Here is a 19,237-nt window from a genome sequence, read left to right as displayed (position 1 = left end):
CAGCCTCCAGGGGGGCGCCTGCTGAATGCAGACTACATGTCTGGGGGTGTCTTTGCGGTCGGTGCTGGTGGAGGGCTTGGACCGCTGAGGGGATGACGGGCCTGAAGAAGAGGTAATTCGGAGCAGGCTTACGGTAGACTCAGCATCCACGTTCTATCCGCAGGCAGCAACCATTCATTTTCAATGGAGCCCGCTCATTGAACGCGGATGTCCGCGCAGGAAAATAGACTCGAGTTCTATTTTCAAGGAGCATCGCGGACATGTCCGGTCGGTCTGGACATTTGCCACGCTTACACTGCGCTCCTGTGTCCAAGGCATGATCTGTTTATGTGTATTCTAACTGTTTCGGACTGATGCCAGACACATTCAGTGGACGTTAAGTGGACGTTAAGTAGGTCACTTGGCGAGAAGGGACCATGGCCTTGAAAGAGGGCTGCTGTTTTTTCAGCGCCTCGAATTGTTGTTGTATAGCCTCCATGGCATCAGAGCCGAAAAAGCCTGAGTTGAAAAAGGGGTGATCCATCACCGCCATTTTATCCTTGTCATTCATGGACGAGAGGTTCAACCATGTGTGCCTCCACTCAGTGCAACCACGGCTAGCGACATGGCACGGCCAGACATTTGCGCCATACTGCATGACGTTTACAGGATGAGATCAGACGCTGTTATTATATCAGCCCACAGGGCATCAATACACTCTAAGAAAATTTCCCTGCAAAATAACGGCAGTTACTGGCAATTATATTTACCTGTAATTCTACTGTTATTTCACACCAAAAATCAAATACAGCTCATTGCTGTTTAATGTATCACAGTATATAACATTTTTTCAGCAGCAATTGAACTGTTAAATAACAGTACTCTACAGAACGTTCACAGTATTAGTATTGTTAAACTGAAAGTGCTCTACAATATTTATACAGTAGTATAGGTACACTACAGTTAAAAAGTTGAAGATGTACTGTGAGATAGCAGGCAATTACTGGGTCATAGTTCCATTCATGAATATAGCCATGGCAACTTCCCTCCCACCCATACCCTGGCCATGTTACCGCCCCACCGTCCCATCGGTCACCATGACTGAAGTGACTTGAGCATGATACCATGCCGCCACTATGCTATATGGAGATGCTAGTTTGCGGTGGTCCTTTGAATATGAAGGGCATGAATACAATTTCAGTGCAGGCCTACGCAGTGCTATGTTACAATGACAGTGGGAGTGTGTGAGGGGGGCTTTTTAATGTATCAGCTCTTGATGAGCCAATGATGAAAATGTCATTGGTCAGTCTGTAAAAACGTAATTTGCACCAAGTAGCACAGCAAATAAGCAGCACTACAAGCTAGCTCTCAAAGCAATGCCTAACTTGCAGCAGGCACATTATATGCAGCGATGTGACAAATTATGATACACACAGCAAGTGCCACAAAGCAAGCTTTCACAAAGAGGAAAGTACTATGCAAGCCTGTAAGCAAGCTTGTAGGCAAGCAAGTGCTATGCTGTGCCATGCAGGCCAGCCAGCAGGCAGGCAAGCAACTGAAGTGTTGATAGTCCAGATTTTTATACAGGTGCAAGGGTACCATGTGACCAGAGTCATCAGGGATTTGGCAGGTGAAGGTCGTAATTGAATAATGGCATAACATCCCTTAGTACTCAGGTGAGGCCAGGCACTGATTAGCAGATTGGTTTAGATGGGACTGCTTGTTGCAAGTGTTACAAGTTCTTAAAATGTTTCAGCCATTCACACTTTCATCACTATCAAAATGCACGTGCTACTCATACTTTGCTGCATCAAGCACTTTTTAAGTATTGTAGTTTCTTTAGAAATAGTTTCATCATGCTTGATAGTATCAGAGAATCTTTAACCAGTGAGAATTACTTAAGTTCTTCAGGTGGTATTGAAGCTTGATGGTGATCACGGACAAGTGGAGGATGAATGGGTTTCAATGGTGCTGCCTAAAATAACTTGGTTGTTTCCACTAGAGATGTACAGGGTCCAAGATCCGGTTCCGGATCCGGCAGGATAATAGGGTTTTTCACAGGATCCGGATCCGGTTCCAGGATCCAGGATCCGGTAGCCGAGGCTTTTCAGTCAAAATAGTTTGAGCCAACGTGATAAAAAAAGGCCCACATGTGTGAGTAGGCTATGTGTTTCAACCCTTTCGTAGGATCCGGTATCCGGTTCCGTATCCGGCAGGGTCTTAAGCAGTGGATCCGGTATCCTAAAAATCAGGATCCGGTGCATCTCTAGTTTCCACAACGGCGAATGCTGCTATTGTGCAGTACTTACTGTTTATGCTCAATATGTGACTCAAAGTAGTATTTTCACAGTAGTTGTCTGTTTTTTCGAAAAACAGTAGAATGCTGTTGCAGAATTGCCCTAAATTAACAGTTATTTGTTACAGTGTAGGTTTACCCTCAGAGAGGGCAGCATCCATGTCAGACCCCAACGAGCCTAGATAGGCCTTTAGTAGGCTGGATGCGTTCAGTGCTCGCAAACGCCTGTGCTGTGGATCTATAAGATCTATCCCAGAAGCTAGCCACAAAATGGTCAGACTTGTGTGGCAGCCTAGGGGCTGCAGTTGCCAGGGAGACAGCTCCTAGAGTGGGGGTAGATGATTAGCCAGGGCACGCTCCATTCGTTGGAGGGTGATCCCAAATGCCATCCATGCCACCAATGGGAGATCTGGACGAAAGTGGGCATTGCCACGACTTTTGTACACAGATAATGTCCGGAAAAGGAGGGAGTACCTCCTGGACAGAGGGCGTTGCTCTGAGGAGATAAAGGACAAGGACATGTATATGTCCCCAGTTCTTATAGTGAGATGAGGGAGTCATCTCTATGAGAGAAGCTCACTGGCTGTCGACCTGTGACGAAGATTTAGTAAAATCACTCCTGAAAGGTGGAATTTGCGCTGAGGACGGGGACACCCGCCAGCCTTATAAGGAGCAAACCTAACTTATGAGTCACACTCTACACTCATAAGCCAGCATAATGGCCTGAACCAGTCATTTGGAGAGCCTCTGTTTGGACAAAGCTAGTCCCTTAGATGGGTTAGCGAAGCACGCGAACAGCTGCACAACAGGGCACAAGTTGGGCTTACGCCGCTGCTCCGCAGACTGAAAAGGAGGAGCGCAAAAGGCTTGAAGCTCTGTGGGCTCACAACTGAAAGCGTTGTGAATTTCACATCAGAGATGCAACCTCCATCGACTCCTTAAAGGAGCAGCTTAAGATCGACCCCTTCACCCTTGCCTACTCTTAGCTGTCTAGACCACACAGCGACCATCTGACGCATGGAGGTAGTATAAGAACTGGAGAGAGTGAATAAGTCCCGCCTCCAGTCATTTCAATGGGAAATGCTAGGCTAGTGAATTCAGCCAAAATTGAACGATTTTTTTTCAGCTTCCAAAATGGAGTTCTTTCCGCCGACAGTTTACTCTGCCAAACGTGTCACGTTACTAACTGACTTACGGTTGACCAGAAAGCTATATGGAAGACGGGCATTGGATGCATGGAGGTGCCCAACCACAGACCTGTAAAGGTATGTGTGCCCAACACTAAACTCGCGCACCCACCAATCATAAGTGGGGTCGGAAATGAGAATTTGTGAAAATGGCGAGCGAGGAAGTGCCTTGCTAATTGGCGAAGCTAACCGGCCAAATCCTGCCCCCCTGATCTGACCTCCTCACCCTCACCTTGCTGCACCTCCTTTACCTTATAACCTCCACAACACTGCGTTCCGGATCAGCGTAATCCCTATTCTTCCTTTAATCTGTCTGTGACTAGCCCTGGCAAGGGACTCTCCTACTCAGTGGTGTAGTCTACGTAGAACGCTGGTATACGGAGTATACCCACTTCTAAATTTCAGGGATTTCAGTATACCCACTTAAAATTGATTGATCCATTGTTTTGGATAGCACAAATATATACAGTATACCCACTTCAAAAAATGCTCAAATATACAGTATACCCACCATAAAAAGTAGACTACACCACTGCTCCTACTATAGGTGGCTGTTGGTCTCTGCCTGAGGTTTCTTCGTGACTACATGGGTTTTTCATCAGACCATACCTGCTATTTTTTCCTAAAAACCCCTGTTGCCACCAGGGGCCACATCTGAGTGCCCGGTTCCTTGTGACTATATGCCACTTGTTTTTTGGTCTAAACCCTCTGATTCTTGCAGATTTTATGACTTTTTTTTTACTTTATTATCTATCTCTTTATTTATTTATATTTTCTTTTTCTTTATTTCATTATTTTTGTTTTAACATTGTTGCTAAATAAACTGTTAAGCACATAGAGCTGCATGTCTTGTATGAATTGTGCTATACAAATACAGTTATTATTTGTAGTAGTAGTACAACTTAAAGTGATACTATCCCATTTTTGGAAAAAAGGTTATTTTACATCTCCCCTTGAGTTAAATAAAAAAGTTTGGTAACACTTTATTTTAGGGACACATCTATTAGCACTAATACATACAATATTAATGCATGTGTAAGTAACTTGTAAGGCATGTACTAAGCAAAATAAGACAGTTGTTAAGCATGTATTCACAAATGTCTTGTTCATGCACAATAAGGGATTTATTACCAATATAACCTTAGTAAGGACCTAGTAGACCTAGATTTCTATTTATGTGTAAGCAGTAAGGGCCAGAATACAATGTGTATAAGCTCCTGGTACACTGTGTGAACAAACCCTGAACAGTGTGAAAACAGATGTGGAATAAGGGTCCCTATTCTAAAGTGATGCATTGCTCAGCCTAGATGGCTTAGGGCCCCCGCACTACCTAGGGCCCCCACTCTACGTCCCCCCCCGGGAAGCAAAGTGTAAGAACATTTCAGATTCTACATCAGTCTCAGTAGGTATGAAGATCTCACTTACTCTACTCATTATATTAATGAGTAATTGGAAGCATTATATAGCAAGGATTGAACGTGAAGTTGTCAATGATGGTGGGTGGTGAGATGTCATTTTTTCATACACCAATTAGTTTTAATTGTAAAAACCCTACAATAAATGCAGAATATAACGATGAGTAATAGTTTGGAAGCGAAACTAAGCTATTCCTTTCTGATAAATAAGTTAATGTTTGAGAAACTTAGCTACAAGAAGTGCAGTGCATGATGGGTACGCCCTTAGTCAGAAATGCAATGCATGGCCAATGCAGCAATGATAATATTTCTGTTGTTACGTACATGGCAAATTGTTTGGATAGCAACTAAATTTCACAAGTGAGGGGAGGAGCTAAGGACGTAGGCTCAGAGCTGGGTAGGTTGTCTGTTGGCCTAGATTGCGTACCCATCATGCACTGCACTTCTTGAAGCTAATGTTCTCAAACATTCACTTAATTATCACAAAAGAGTAGTTTAGTTTTGCTTCAAAACTATTATTCTAATGTCCTGCATTTATTTTGGGTTTTTTTTTACAATTAAAACTCAGTGGTACATGGAAAAAAAAATTACATCTCACCAACCCACCGTCATTGACAAGTGTACGTTAAATCCTTGCTATATATAGGCTCTTGTTACCTCCCTCTCATTGATATGAACAAGAGAAAACTAGATGACTCAGCTGGATAAGTGTTAATTATTTGATATACACTTACACTTTGTAGATCAGGGGGGCTAGGTAGTGCAGGCCTGGGTGGCGTGGGGGCCCTAGGACTTTGGTAGTGCAGAGGCCCTGAGCCATCTGGGCTGACCAATGCATCACTTTAGAATAGGGACCCTTATTCTGCATCTGTTTTCACACTGTTGAGGGTTTATTCACACAGTGTGTCGGGAGCTTATACACATTGTATTCTGCCACTTACTACTTACTAATAAATAGAAATATAGGCTTACTGGTCCTTACTAAGGTTATATTAGTAATAAATCCCTACTTGGGCATGAACAAGACATTTGTGAATACATGCTTAACAACTGTCTTATTTTGCTTAGTACATGCCTTACAAGTTACTTACACAGGCATTAATATTGTATGTATTAGTGCTAATAGATGTGTCCCTAAAATAAAGTGTTACCAAAAGTTTTTACAGTTCTCCTATACTTTCAACCATTCTCTGGGTATGGCAGTGCAAATTTTACTTCCAAGCTAACATTGTTAACATTGAGTCCTATGAGACCAGTTAGCCGCCAGCTGGTCTCATAGGGTTTTGATTGTAGCCTACATGTTATGGGTGTGTGCTGCTGCACGATCAAAACAACGTTAAGAAAATAGGCCTATTAAACATCAAAATTAAGCTTTGATTTAATGATTTAGAAACCATATTTCATACCACATGTTTCCTGATGACATATGACCAGTGTTGTTTTCAGGTAATGTTTATAATAATGTTTGTTTGATAATGTGAGACAGTTGTCAATAGGCTACCTACTGGCACCCTGACCTTTCTCTGTCTCTGCCTCTCTCTCACACGATCAGCATCTCGGCATTTGATCTATGCCTATTAATATTTTCCCTTGGTGAACTAATATCCCTTATTTCACTGTGTGTATATATATAGTATGTATATGCTGTATGTATATATATTTTTTTTAATCTTGGGGCGTATCGAACCGTGGGTCATATATCTGTCCACATGTGATGCTGAAATCCGCAGTGGATGCTCCAATTGAGGCATGTTACCCATGTGAATGTTCTTCTACTTGGAGCTTAATGAGAGGATAAGCTTTGTGCAAAAATCAAAATATAGTAACATGCTGCAATTGGAACATCCACAATGGATTTCAGCACCACATACGCGGACAGCTCCCCTTGAGATGAACTTTTAAGTGCTGTGCATGCGATATCACGTATTTGAATGCGTCAATGGCAGTACGCTGTAGCTACTCAATGGTCAAATATCGGAAACATGCAACACCAAATGCTTGGACAGCCCCCCTTATAGGAGAAATCCGGTGTAAAATGGCTTAAATAATGTTAAAACATGATGCTGAGGGCTAACTCTGGCCACATACCTCAACTCCATTCATGGACTGCTCTTAAAAATGTGTGTGGGAAAAATCATTCTTCTACAAATACGTTTACTTTACTAAGGTTGGTTTTAACCAATCTCCATTAAAACCCCTTAAGACACAGCATTATAAATGAGCTGTTACCAGAATGGCAATGACCAAGTCGTAATGTATTACTAAAGGTCCCGTGCACTGTCATAGTAGTGTAGTACAATAGTAATTAACTTTCAATGTCTATTACACCGTGCCACAGGAGGTACAGCATGCATTAACCCTCTAGCTACCAGAATTTTTTTTGAATAGGTCGGAATTCTACCAGGAATTCTAAGGAAAAATCGACATTTTGGTCATATTCTAAATAATGTCAAATAACTTGAAAAGAAATGAAAAGTGTCAATTACAAGTTACTTTCATATTAAAGTAGAGAAAACACACTTTCAAATGGTATATCATTTATGGATAATTAATTGTTCAGTATTCCCATAGAGTGCCTTTGATGTGGATTAAATGATAAAAATGTGATAAAATCCGATATTATCTAGGCCTATCTATCTATATATCTATACATTTGGGCCTATCTATCTATCTATCGATCTCTCTATCCATCTATCTATCTATCCTTCCGTCTATCCATCCATCCATCCAGGGTCAAAGTTGAACAATGAACATGTGACGACAACAAATGTCGTTCACCCAAAAGTCCTGTTTTCAAGCGGTATAACTGTAATGGACTACACTAGCTAATAATGGTTGAACTAAACCATGCCAAAGACGTGTAAGGATAACCGTAGAAGTGTCCGCGATAGCAGACAGGACATGAATGGAGCTCTAAGGAAGTTTTCTCCCAATTTGGCACAGGTAAGACGCGCCAGGCATCACCGACTAACACGGAATTGAAGTGCTACAAACACCACGTTGGTAGGCTATTATTGGAAGTTAGCATTCAACTCAACGTCTTCACGCACATTTTCATGAAGGACAACGTGGAGTAGTAACAGTCCTTGACTGCTTTGCCAAAGCTGACACGCAAAATGAGTAGCCTCATGCTGCGCTTCCTTCAAACGATGCGCCTGTGTTACGCAGAGCTGTCGCTGTTCGTTGTTCCAGGAAACTAAGGTAGTTGGATACCAACATATGGTTTGACTCTGAAAACACATCGAAGACAGTTTACATTTTTAATATGTAGCGTGTAGACATCTAGCCTGGTCCTGACCATCCCATAATACTACCATTTCATTTCGTATTCATGGTCTGGCATTTGTTTGCTCTGAAGCAATTGTAGGAAGCAGGAAGCTTGCATTCAGTTATGGTTTGAAATTATTGGACACCTCTCACCCAATCGCTGGCAGTTACTCAACAACAACATAGCGCAGACCAATGGCTCTGGCGCAGATGTGTACGTCATCGTCACGAGCGTCCTCCCCTTTTTGCCCCCACGTGGGGGGCGTATTCGATTATTGGCTGTTTTCTGGGGGGGCGTTGCGATCAAAATTCTACTGCTCCAGGCACTCCACAGAGAAGCACGGCCAGACTACAGTAGTGGAGCCAATCCTTTGGCGGAAGTACGTAGGATGGCTCGCGAGGCTAGTAGACATCGGCTGGACAGTTGTGTTTGCTATTTAGGACCATGGCAGAACTCATCACAGTTGAACACCATCTCATAAGCCTAATAAAACAACATGATCTAAAAATAGCCTAAATAGTCATAAACATGTGCTGTTGACCACGAAAATAGATCGAAGAGGGTTGGAAGTTTTCATATTTAGTGTATATTGGTTGTAGAAACAGAATGGTTGTGTTTGTAGCCATCCAATCTCGGACGGCCGTCATTTGAATTGACGGCAGATTGCCAAATCGCATAAAGCGGCGCATCTCGTAATAAAATCTAAAATACTGAAAAATAATATAATACACTCGCCTCCAAAAGAGTTGTCGCCTATCCATCTGTTTGGAATAACAGCTAATAACCTGACTTTCAATTAATCACTTGGCTTCAGACGTCACTCATATGAAAGCTACAACCCTCCCGAATGAAAATGTATGCACAAAAATATATTTCATGCACCAAAGACAGATTGACCCTTTATTGAACACAGACAGGGCAGATTTTCACAAGACAAAAGTTATGTTGGGAGGGAGGGATACAGCTCTTATGTGGAGCTGCATGCATGCTGCTGGTGTGTGAGGGCTTTTATCATTGATTACATCATGAAGTTAAAAATGTATTGCTCTACGAATAGCAAATATGTCACCATCTCTCATTGAACTCCATTGATTTTCATTGTGTTGCTTTCCAAGATTACAATGACCCTAAACATACACCTAAGGCCAAAGTTGATTTTCTGGAGAGGTGTGAGTGAACCAGTGATTAAGCATGACACCCGATCTGCGTATTTGAAGTGTTTTGAAGTGACTTATCTGCTCATTTTCACATTATGTTCGATAGGCGACAAAACTTTTGTCTTGTCAAAATCTGCCCTGTCTGTGTTCATTAAAGCGTCAATCTTTCTTTGGTGCATGAAATTTATTTTTGTACATACACTTTCATTCGAGAGGGTTGTAGCTTTCATATGAGTGACTTCTGAAGCCAAGTGATTAATTGAAAGTCAGGTTATTAGCTGTTATTCCAAACAGATGGGTAGGCGACAACTCTTTTGGAGGCGAGTGTATAAACATATAGTTTTTATACTTAAAGTATATCGAGGAGGGTCTGTAATATTGAGCTAAAGTGTTTGAAAGCTGGAAAAACTGCATGATGACGGCCGTTCAGCCGTATTTTCATGTTAAAATATTCCGGCCGGCCGCGGCCGCTCTGGTACAGATCCAGCCGGACGTTCACGGCCGTTATGGTAGCTAGAGGGTTAAGGAGCTACGGAATTGAGCACTTGTTTAGAAGCACTTCTTGAGGCGTTTGTTTAAATAGTTCAATTTGCATTGTACAATTACAGGTAGGTCAATTTGCAAAGCCTTATCCATTTACAGACTATAGGCTTATTGTTGGCTTACTCAATGTCCCAAGAAGACAGTGGGAAAACCAATTTAGTCATCAAGGCTGATTGGCTTTCAATTTGACTCTCCACCTGCCATGTCTGATGTCAGACTGAAACTATGAACTGCTCGTCAATGCTGCATAAAACAAGCTTGCAAAACATAAGTGTCATGTTAAGACACACGTATGGCAGGATTGCTGTCACCTCTTAATGGAGGGGGTCCCGCCAGCGCCCACTCTCTCATTACTGAAAAGGCTCAACTACATCATGACAACAGCGATATTACTTTAGTGAGCATCTCAAGTAGGCCTAACAGATTATGACTTGGCCATTACCATTTTAGGGTATAACAGAGGCTTGGCACAAAGGGGTCACGAGCTCTTTTACTAAAGCAGTTGAATTGGTAATTAGTAATTAGCAACATTGTCCTGTCTAGCCATTTTGACCATTTGGAGGTTACAGTAGCACCAGGTTTAATTAGGAAATGGGCTGATCACGCTTAAGTTCATTAGTTTGGTAATTCAATTGGAAAGGTTTCTTTTCACTGAATGAAGGACAGACAGAGACAGAGTAATGAGAGTAATGAGTAATTCATTTACTCTTTCAGGTGCATCCTAGAGGCAAATCAAGTTTAAAAACAAAACAAAAACAAAAACCAAATAAGCCCTACATTCATAAATTAATCTGGTAAAACTATTTAGTGAAGGCAGCCGTCAAGTACCGTCACCATACAGGATCTATGGTGGATCGGGCAGAGGTGCAGGGCACGTACCCACAGCTGAAACTCTTTCATGAAGAGATGTCTGAGGGGGACCACATGGATACTTGACGCAACAATACGCAGAACTGGAGCTGTCGAGAGCAACGGAACCGATCAGAGCCCAGTATTGGGATGACAGCAGCAACTTTGAAAAGAGAGGGAATAGAACCAGTGATGAGTGAAGAGTGGGTGATGGCAGCAGTGTTGCCAATTTAGCGACTTTGTCGCTAGATTTAGCAACTTTTTCACGTCCCTGGCGACTAAAAACATAATCTAGCGACTTAATTGACTTTTTGGTGCATCTGGTGACTAAAACGCACATTTTCAATGAAAAAATGTTTTTCAACATAACTGAAACTCTGAGCTGCCGTCAGAAGCGTTTCCCACGGTTAAGCAGGGCTGCAGAGTAGGTCAGATCTCCAAACAGTAGCTAGGCACTGCCCATTTGTACTGTGAACGAAGGCATGTGGGCACATTTTCTAGGGCTCAGCGTGTCGTGCGTGACGCTGTGAAGTCATACGTAAACGTCATGACATCATCTAGCGACTTCTAGTGACTTCTCAGCGAGCCAATAGCAACTTTGGCTGATTTTTTTGGCAACACTGAATAGCAGAAATGATAGGGAGGAGAGGGGGGAGGCAGGATTTGACAAGGGTTGTAGCGAGGGGATCAAGCTGACAGGTGGAGGGCATGGGCTTCCAGATGAGATCAGAGGTGCATTTCTCAAAACCACAGTTGATAACTATGTTATCTACTTTTTTGTTTACAATGCCATTTGCCAACTTCCCAATTTGCTAACTGGATAGCAACTATGCTTTCGAGAAACATACCCCAGATATCTCAGGGGGGTCTGGGAGCTAGAAGCTAGAAAACAGCTGTTGGCGGGGGAAGCGGTCAATGGAGGAGGGAAAAGGGGGGCTGCAGTTGAGATGTTGGTGGATGATGTGAATTTTTCCTTTTTCAATAAAGAATGCATTGCAATTATAAGTTGAGTACAGGTGGGGAGGGAGAGAGTCAGGTGGTTTGAGGATTTTGTTGAGCACAGACAACAGGTTTTTGGAGCTACCTTTGAGTGATAGAGTCCTTGAAGTGTGGGCTTGGTACATTTCTTTGTGAACATTGAGACCATTGTTCTGGTACAGATGCTCAAGTTGACGACCTTTGGATTTCATGGTCCGGAGTTGAAGGGTGTACCAGGGGGCAGTTTGTGAAAAGGGGACAGACCCGAGTTTTAACTATGTAATTTAGGATGTTATGAAGACCATTGTTATGATATGAAAGGACTAGTTAATCTGGGGAGGGGATATTATCAGGAATCAGAATCTTTCCAATGGAGGCAGAAAGTGCATCAATGTTAATGTCCTTAATATTACGGAAAGAGATAAGGAAAGAGGTCTTGATGAAAAATAGCAAGGAAAGGTTAGAAAAATATAATGGAAATGGTAGACCTGTTATATTACAGGGAGATTAGAAACTGTCAAGACAATACATTTCTGGTGATTCACACTAGGTTAGTGAAAATTAAACTGTAGGAAGGCCTGTTGATAAAAAAAATATATATATATTTAATATTTTATCATTATTTTCTTTCTTTGAGGATTGCTTCTTTGCGCCAGTTCAAATGGTGAGGTGCAGAGAGGTGGAGGGCAGGTCAAAGGGGCGTGGCGGGCCGCATCCGGCCTCCGGGCCTTAGTTTGGGGACCCCTGTCTTAACGTGTCGCAGTCTGCCTTTCACACTGCACAGTCAGCGTCCACGTTCTATCCATGGGCAGCAGCTATTTATTTTCAATGGAAGCCGCTCATTGAACGCGGACGTCTGTGCAGGAAAATAGACTCGAGTTCTATTTTCATGGAGCATCACGGACATGTCCGGTCTGCCGTGGGGCCGGACATGTGCCGCGCTTACACCGTGCTCCTGTGTACAAGTCATGATCTCTTTTCATGTATTCTAACCCTTTCGGACTGATACCGGACACGTTAAGTGGACGTGCCGTTCTCGTGGTGTGCAAGCACCATTAAAGGAGACAAGGAAGTTGTCTGGTATGTGCAGTTGGAAGGGGAGAGACCAGAGCAACCGATTAAGTCCAGTGTATGACCTTTAGTATAGCCAGGCCGTGCCCTCCTATAGTGACGCAACAGCTTCAGCGTTGTTTCCAGTCAGGTCAAGAGCAATGCAAGTACTTTCTGAGTTCCCGCAAAATCAGGAACTCCTCCCACTTTGTTGGGAAGCAAACAGTCATTAGCAAACCAAGGGAAGCCGTTTGGGAAATGCTGTTTGAGAAATTTTAATTGTTATGCTCTTGGTCAGACCAAGTCTCGAAGAGATTTGAAAGTCGATGATAATCAGACTACTTCAGTATGGGTGGGGAAATCAATAAACTGCTGGAATGGAATTGCTATCATGATAAGAGGAAAAGTCACTGGCCAGAGGGCGATGGGAATTGTCTATGTGGATATTGAAGTCCCCTAACAGAATAATATTAGGAGAGAGGGTGGAGAGATGAGTGAGAATAGTAGCTCAGTCATTTAACACAACACAAGGGTTAAAGAAATCTTTCTGTGACTTAGGTGGGCAGTAAACAGAAGCAATGATGGTGGTAGTGGGTCCGGGCAGTTGACAGACCATACACTCCAGTAGGTAACACTGGAATAACGTCCTATTCACAGCTTTATGAACACTTTATAAATAATGAACTAATTATCAACAAAATGTTTACAAATGTTTATAAATGGGCAACAGTATATGAAACAAGTACAGAAGTGAATATGAAGCGAAGTGCTATAGATCATAATTATCTCTACAGCAAGAAATAGGCTACTATGCTAACACAGCAGACACAGTGCAGTCACAGCGGTCCTATTAGTTTCTCCTCCAAAGACCAGAGGGCATGAAACCACATAAAACTCACACAGTAGAAGTTGATTCCCTCTCCACTGTGCAGTCATAGTTTGGTTATTACTCATTTACAAACATTTGTAAATGTTTTGTTAAATGTTAATTGTTATTAAATGTTATTGAAGTGTTTATAAAGCTGTGAATAGAGAATTATTCTAAAGTGTTACCCTCCAGTGAATTGAATGTGGCCACTGACACAAATGCACATCACCGCATGCAAACCCCTTACTCCTCAAAGATTAAATAGCCTAGATCTATGACACCGGATGCAACTTATACCTGCTTAAGAATGGAAGGTGTCCTATGATGCCCTGTGTAAATCTTTCTAATCTTTACCTTCTTATTTTGCAAACTTTCGTTAATCTCTTGTAAGTCTCCTCCAGAGAGTATTTAACCCGCATCCACACACAGACAGACAGGGGAGCTGCGGATCGCATCTGTCAGGTCCACTCGTTGACATATTTTCTCCTGTTTCCTGACTCAACTAATCTCAGCAAGATGAACGGCACGGAGGGATCCAACTTCTACATCCCCATGAACAACTTCTCGGGGCTTGTCAGGAGTCCTTTCGAATATCCGCAGTACTACCTGGCTGCCCCATGGCAGTTCTACCTTCTTGCCTTTTACATGTTTTGCTTGATTTGCTTTGGATTCCCGATCAACGGGCTGACACTCGCGGTGACAGCGCTTCACAAAAAGCTCCGTCAACCTCTCAATTTTATTTTGGTCAACCTGGCCGTGGCTGGCATGATCATGGTGCTCTTCGGCTTCACCATCACAATCACTTCGGCTCTTAATGGATACTTCGTTTTTGGGCCCATGGGTTGTGCTATTGAAGGTTTCATGGCTACTCTTGGAGGTAGGACGAATATTTGTCTCAGCAATTTCTACAGAACGGTGATATTACGCAAATGCTGTATGATGCATTATCTTGCCTACCTTGCACTGTGTACTGTATTATGCCTTATTGCACTTTTCAATGTATATTTTTTTGTATGTGTAATTCCCTGTTTATTTATGGCCCCTCTTGTGTTCTTGTCTTTTGTCTTAGCTATGTGTATTTGTATTGTTAAAATTGTGAGCAAACCAAAAGACGTTCCTAGCAACTGTGTGTTATACTGTTGATTTGGCTATAATAAACTTGAACTTGAATAAACTTTACACACTACATTTACACTAAGATCCCCAATATATTCTCTGCCCCCTGTTTAGGCCAAGTTTCTCTGTGGTCACTGGTCGTGCTGGCTATTGAGAGGTACATTGTCGTCTGCAAGCCCATGGGAAGCTTCAAGTTTGGAACCGCTCACGCTGGAGCTGGAGTGGCATTTACGTGGATCATGGCTCTGAGCTGCGCTGCCCCACCACTCTTCGGCTGGTCCAGGTACCGCTCATATCTGTGACTAAGATGGCTTTGAACTTTGCATGAATGGTTTAGTTAGTTAGAAACTTTATTGTCCCCAATGGGTTTTTTTTTGTCAGCAGGTAAGGTACACACCAGGCAAGTTGTATTGCCTATGCCATGATAAAAACAAAGATTTAACACATACAATACACATTCACCCATAAAAGACATGATATAACAATAGGCAGGGCAGGACAAACTATTCAACAGTTCAGCTGAATAGTTTGTCCTGTCCTGCCTATTGTTATGTCATGTATGATATGGGTGAATGTGTATTGTATGTGTTAAATCTTTGTTTTTATCATGTCATAGGCAATGGTGTAGAGCAGTTAAAGAAAGATCCCATTTGTATGTATTTATATTAATCACAGAGGGACAGCTGGTGTGGAATTTGTTTTTTTGTGGGTTTTTTTTTAGATTTCTGTCATTTTGAAAGTAAGTGTTTTTGCATCTTTATTCGTAATACAGGTACATCCCTGAGGGAATGCAGTGCTCCTGTGGGCCCGATTACTACACCCTCAACCCTGACTTCAATAACGAGTCCTACGTCATGTACATGTTCTCATGCCACTTCTGTGTCCCTGTCTTCATTATCTTCTTCACTTACGGAAGCCTTGTCCTCACAGTGAAAGCGGTATGATTTTTTTGTGACAGCTTTTTGTTTTTGTTTCTTTGAAATGTCTGTATGTGTATTTCATTCGCTTGGACAGAGTAAGGCATATCTTTTTGTCTCCACCTTTTTCAGTCACATAATGGGGCCTGAGAAGTAATTCATTTTGATTAGGATCTATGGACAGATCAAACCAGTCTTCCGATCCCCTCTGCCATTTCACTCTCATCACCCATATGCTGTACCTCGAGCTGGTTCTAAGAGCCGACTCTTTGAATTGATCATCAGGAGCTGGCTCCACAATGGGAGCCGTTTTGGGAACTGAATTATTATTATTTATTTTTTTGTGTGGTCTTCCAATGCCTCACTGTCTCTCCCGCTCCCTCTTGTTGCGCATATGCTCTGCAATTCCCACAGAGCCTACGATTTGAAAACATTTTTTCTCAATTTGTTTGGCCAAATTTTGGGCAATTGCTTGGGCTTAGGAAGGTTAGATACGAGGGAACATAGAACCCTTTTTTAGGAACACAGGACCCCAGGAACAGCTGCCTTACTGGGAGCCGAAACGCTGGCTCTTCTTAGTAAGAAGAGCCAAAAGAACCTCATCTCAGAAAAGAGCCGAAACTCCCATCACTAGTAATTATTTCTGATGCATCTGACATGCTCAGCTACTTTAGCCACAGTTTAGCTACCTGACTTCAGCCTCAATTCATGTCGAAGGCCGTTGTAGTGTTCTACCTAGTTTCGCACAAAACCTTACATTACTTTTGCTGTGTGCCGAAAACAAGTGGTCTTACGATATGAATCCAAATCTTTACAATTCACTTACACGGACCGTGGAAGCGGTGGCGAGAGTCATCATTCACTCACTAATGAATCGCATAACCATCGGCTGACTCTGGACAGTGATTAATTCAAATTTTAATCCTACCTGGAGCCCGTTTAATGAGGAGAGATTTGGAGAGGATTAGGCAATGCAACAGTAATCTGGCATGTTATGTTCATGCACAATAACATTAGTCTGCTTTTTATCGATGATTCGTAACCAACTAAAAGCAAAATGACTTGCCGTAGTTGCACGGGTTTGAATGTTTGTGTTCTCTGTTGTGAAATGTTTGCGTTCTCTCGATGCTAATCACTTCCTACTGTCGTACTGTTTCCAACAGGCGCCAGTGTTCATGTACAGTAATATTTGTCTGCTTTTTAACGATGATTCGAAACCAACTAAAAGCTAAATGACTTACCGTAGTTGCACGGGTTTGAATGTTTGTGTTCTCTGTTGTGAAATGTTTGCGTTCTCTCGATGCTAATCACTTCCTACTGTCGTACTGTTTCCAACAGGCGCCAGTGTTCATGTACAGTAATATTTGTCTGCTTTTTAACGATGATTCGAAACCAACTAAAAGCTAAATGACTTACCGTAGTTGCACGGGTTTGAATGTTTGTGTTCTCTGTTGTGAAATGTTTGCGTTCTCTCGATGCTAATCACTTCCTACTATTGTACTGTTTGCAACAGGCGGCAGCTCAGCAGCAGGACTCAGAATCCACCCAGAAGGCCGAGAGGGAAGTGACACGCATGTGCGTCCTGATGGTGCTGGGCTTCCTGGTTGCCTGGACCCCCTACGCCAGCTTTGCTGCCTGGATTTTCTTTAACAAGGGAGCCGCTTTTACGGCACAGTCCATGGCTATTCCCGCTTTCTTCTCCAAATCATCAGCCTTGTTCAATCCCGTCATCTACATTCTAATGAACAAACAGGCAAGTCACACTAAAGTACTTTTTTAGAGTGTGGAAAGTTATTTGAAGATATTTAAAGATCCACCATGTAAGATGTCATTCCATCTTGAGAGTTGTCAGGGCAGGGATGTGATAATATGATACTCATAGAATGTTTTAAATTCAAGTGTTCTCCCACCTATATGACATTAGCATTTACAAACAAAAGCATGTCTCTTAAAGCATTTCAAATTCTTCTCTCCCTGTCTGTACTCTAGTTCCGTGGGTGCATGATGGCGACGGTCTTTGGCAAGGCTCCAGAAGATGAGACATCAGTGTCAACAAGCAAGACAGAAGTCTCCTCAGTATCTCCAGCCTAAGTGTCACATTTGCGCAAACGAATCTGTGTCTCTGAATAAATATTACAAGGTTTACAAATATTTTTTTAAAAGGTGAATCAACAACTTTTATTCGGGTTCTCTGTCACTACAATGGGTCCTGTGGACTTAATTGCAATTTGGACTTAAGTCTCACCACCACCAATTACTGTACTTTCTCAAAGCATCCATGATGTCTCTTTTCACTGTATATTTGACTGCATTGTTTTTTTGTTGTTGTTGTTTATTACTGTCAATAGAGAAGTTTATCATGCAAATATGAAAATCAAAAAAAAAGTGAAATAAATTTCTGCATTCAATTGCTTGTTGGTGTATTCAATTAAAATATCAATTGTGATTGTCGGAAAGCCGTTGCAAAACAATGTATTGTGTGTGTGTGACATATGAAATATAACGTCTGGGTTACTATTATAACACCGGTTCCCTAAGTAGAGACCACACCTATTACTGTGGGAAATCCTATCAGCTGTGCCGATCCACAAAACATCTTAATCAAAAAATATTACGGGTGATTGATTTTGCTGCCGTCGATAAATGTTGATGAAGCACGTGAGTGAGAACATGTTGTCATGATGTGGGTGGTATTAGACACTGCATTTAAAGTCAACCACAAATGTACACGAGACGATGAGCTCACACCGCGCTTGAGTTGGACAAAAAATCTAATCATCATGTAACATTTTCATCCAGAATGCATTGCTGTCTGCATGCGCACGTCCATACTGTCTATGTCCATGTATGAGTACTGTCTATGTCTATACTGTCTATGTCCTTACCTAGAATTAGTCTATGTCTGCATGGGAGAGCAAGAAACGCAATTTCAAATTCTTTGTATGACCAGTGCATGTAAAGAAATTGACAATAAACTTGACTTGACTTGATGCAGACATTCCGGAATCTAAAATTAGGCTACTCAATCAAGTCGAATGTCAGTGTGTCAGTCACCTCAAGGCCCTCCTACTGGTGGCGACTATAAATCCCCTGACACACCATAGCTACTGCTTCTTGTACTGCTGAGCACCTCAGCAGAGTAGGCCTGGGTCGGTACATGTCTTCATATTGAATCGATGTCGATACGGGGGTCACGGAACGGTACGCGCATTGTCAGGGAAAATGCACTTGGTACGCTATGAAATAATTTTATATGGGACATGCAGCAGCTGTGGCGCGTGAGAGCAGAGTTCCGCGCAAGCAAGGACTTTGCGTCGGAGTTCTTTACTGTTATGTATGAGTATGTTGCTGTCCATGGTAAGAACACATGTAACCATTGCATCTGTGCACTCCCGATTGGTTTTCCATCCAAAACCCGCCTTCAAATTTGCTACACATACTCATGAACGGCCATCCGGGTACTTTGCTCGTCACTGAAGTGGGATATTTTCAGTTTATCAACACCTTGTGCCATGTCGAGCAGTTTGTGTACGGGCCTTTGACAGTTAAATAGTAGGTCAATCCGTGCATTTAACGCCTGCTAAATTGATACGTTGCAGACGGCCTAATAACAG

General features: G+C 42.3%; 1 protein-coding gene across 1 annotated transcript; it reads left to right on the top strand.

Moving 5' to 3' along the window:
- Positions 1–11,402: 11,402 nt before the first annotated feature.
- LOC134450655 (green-sensitive opsin-3-like) lies at positions 11,403–17,811 on the top strand. The gene is made up of 6 exons (XM_063200545.1): positions 11,403–11,426; positions 14,107–14,467; positions 14,821–14,989; positions 15,479–15,644; positions 17,137–17,376; positions 17,613–17,811. The coding sequence occupies exons 1-6, from the start codon at positions 11,403–11,405 to the stop codon at positions 17,712–17,714; spliced, it is 1,062 nt and encodes a 353-aa protein (XP_063056615.1). The 3' UTR covers positions 17,715–17,811.
- Positions 17,812–19,237: the final 1,426 nt, after the last annotated feature.

Source organism: Engraulis encrasicolus, chromosome 1 (genome assembly GCF_034702125.1).
Source record: "Engraulis encrasicolus isolate BLACKSEA-1 chromosome 1, IST_EnEncr_1.0, whole genome shotgun sequence".
Taxonomy (NCBI): domain Eukaryota; kingdom Metazoa; phylum Chordata; class Actinopteri; order Clupeiformes; family Engraulidae; genus Engraulis; species Engraulis encrasicolus.
The sequence above is the reverse complement of the archived record's forward strand: the minus strand, read 5'-3'. Positions and strand labels throughout refer to the sequence as shown.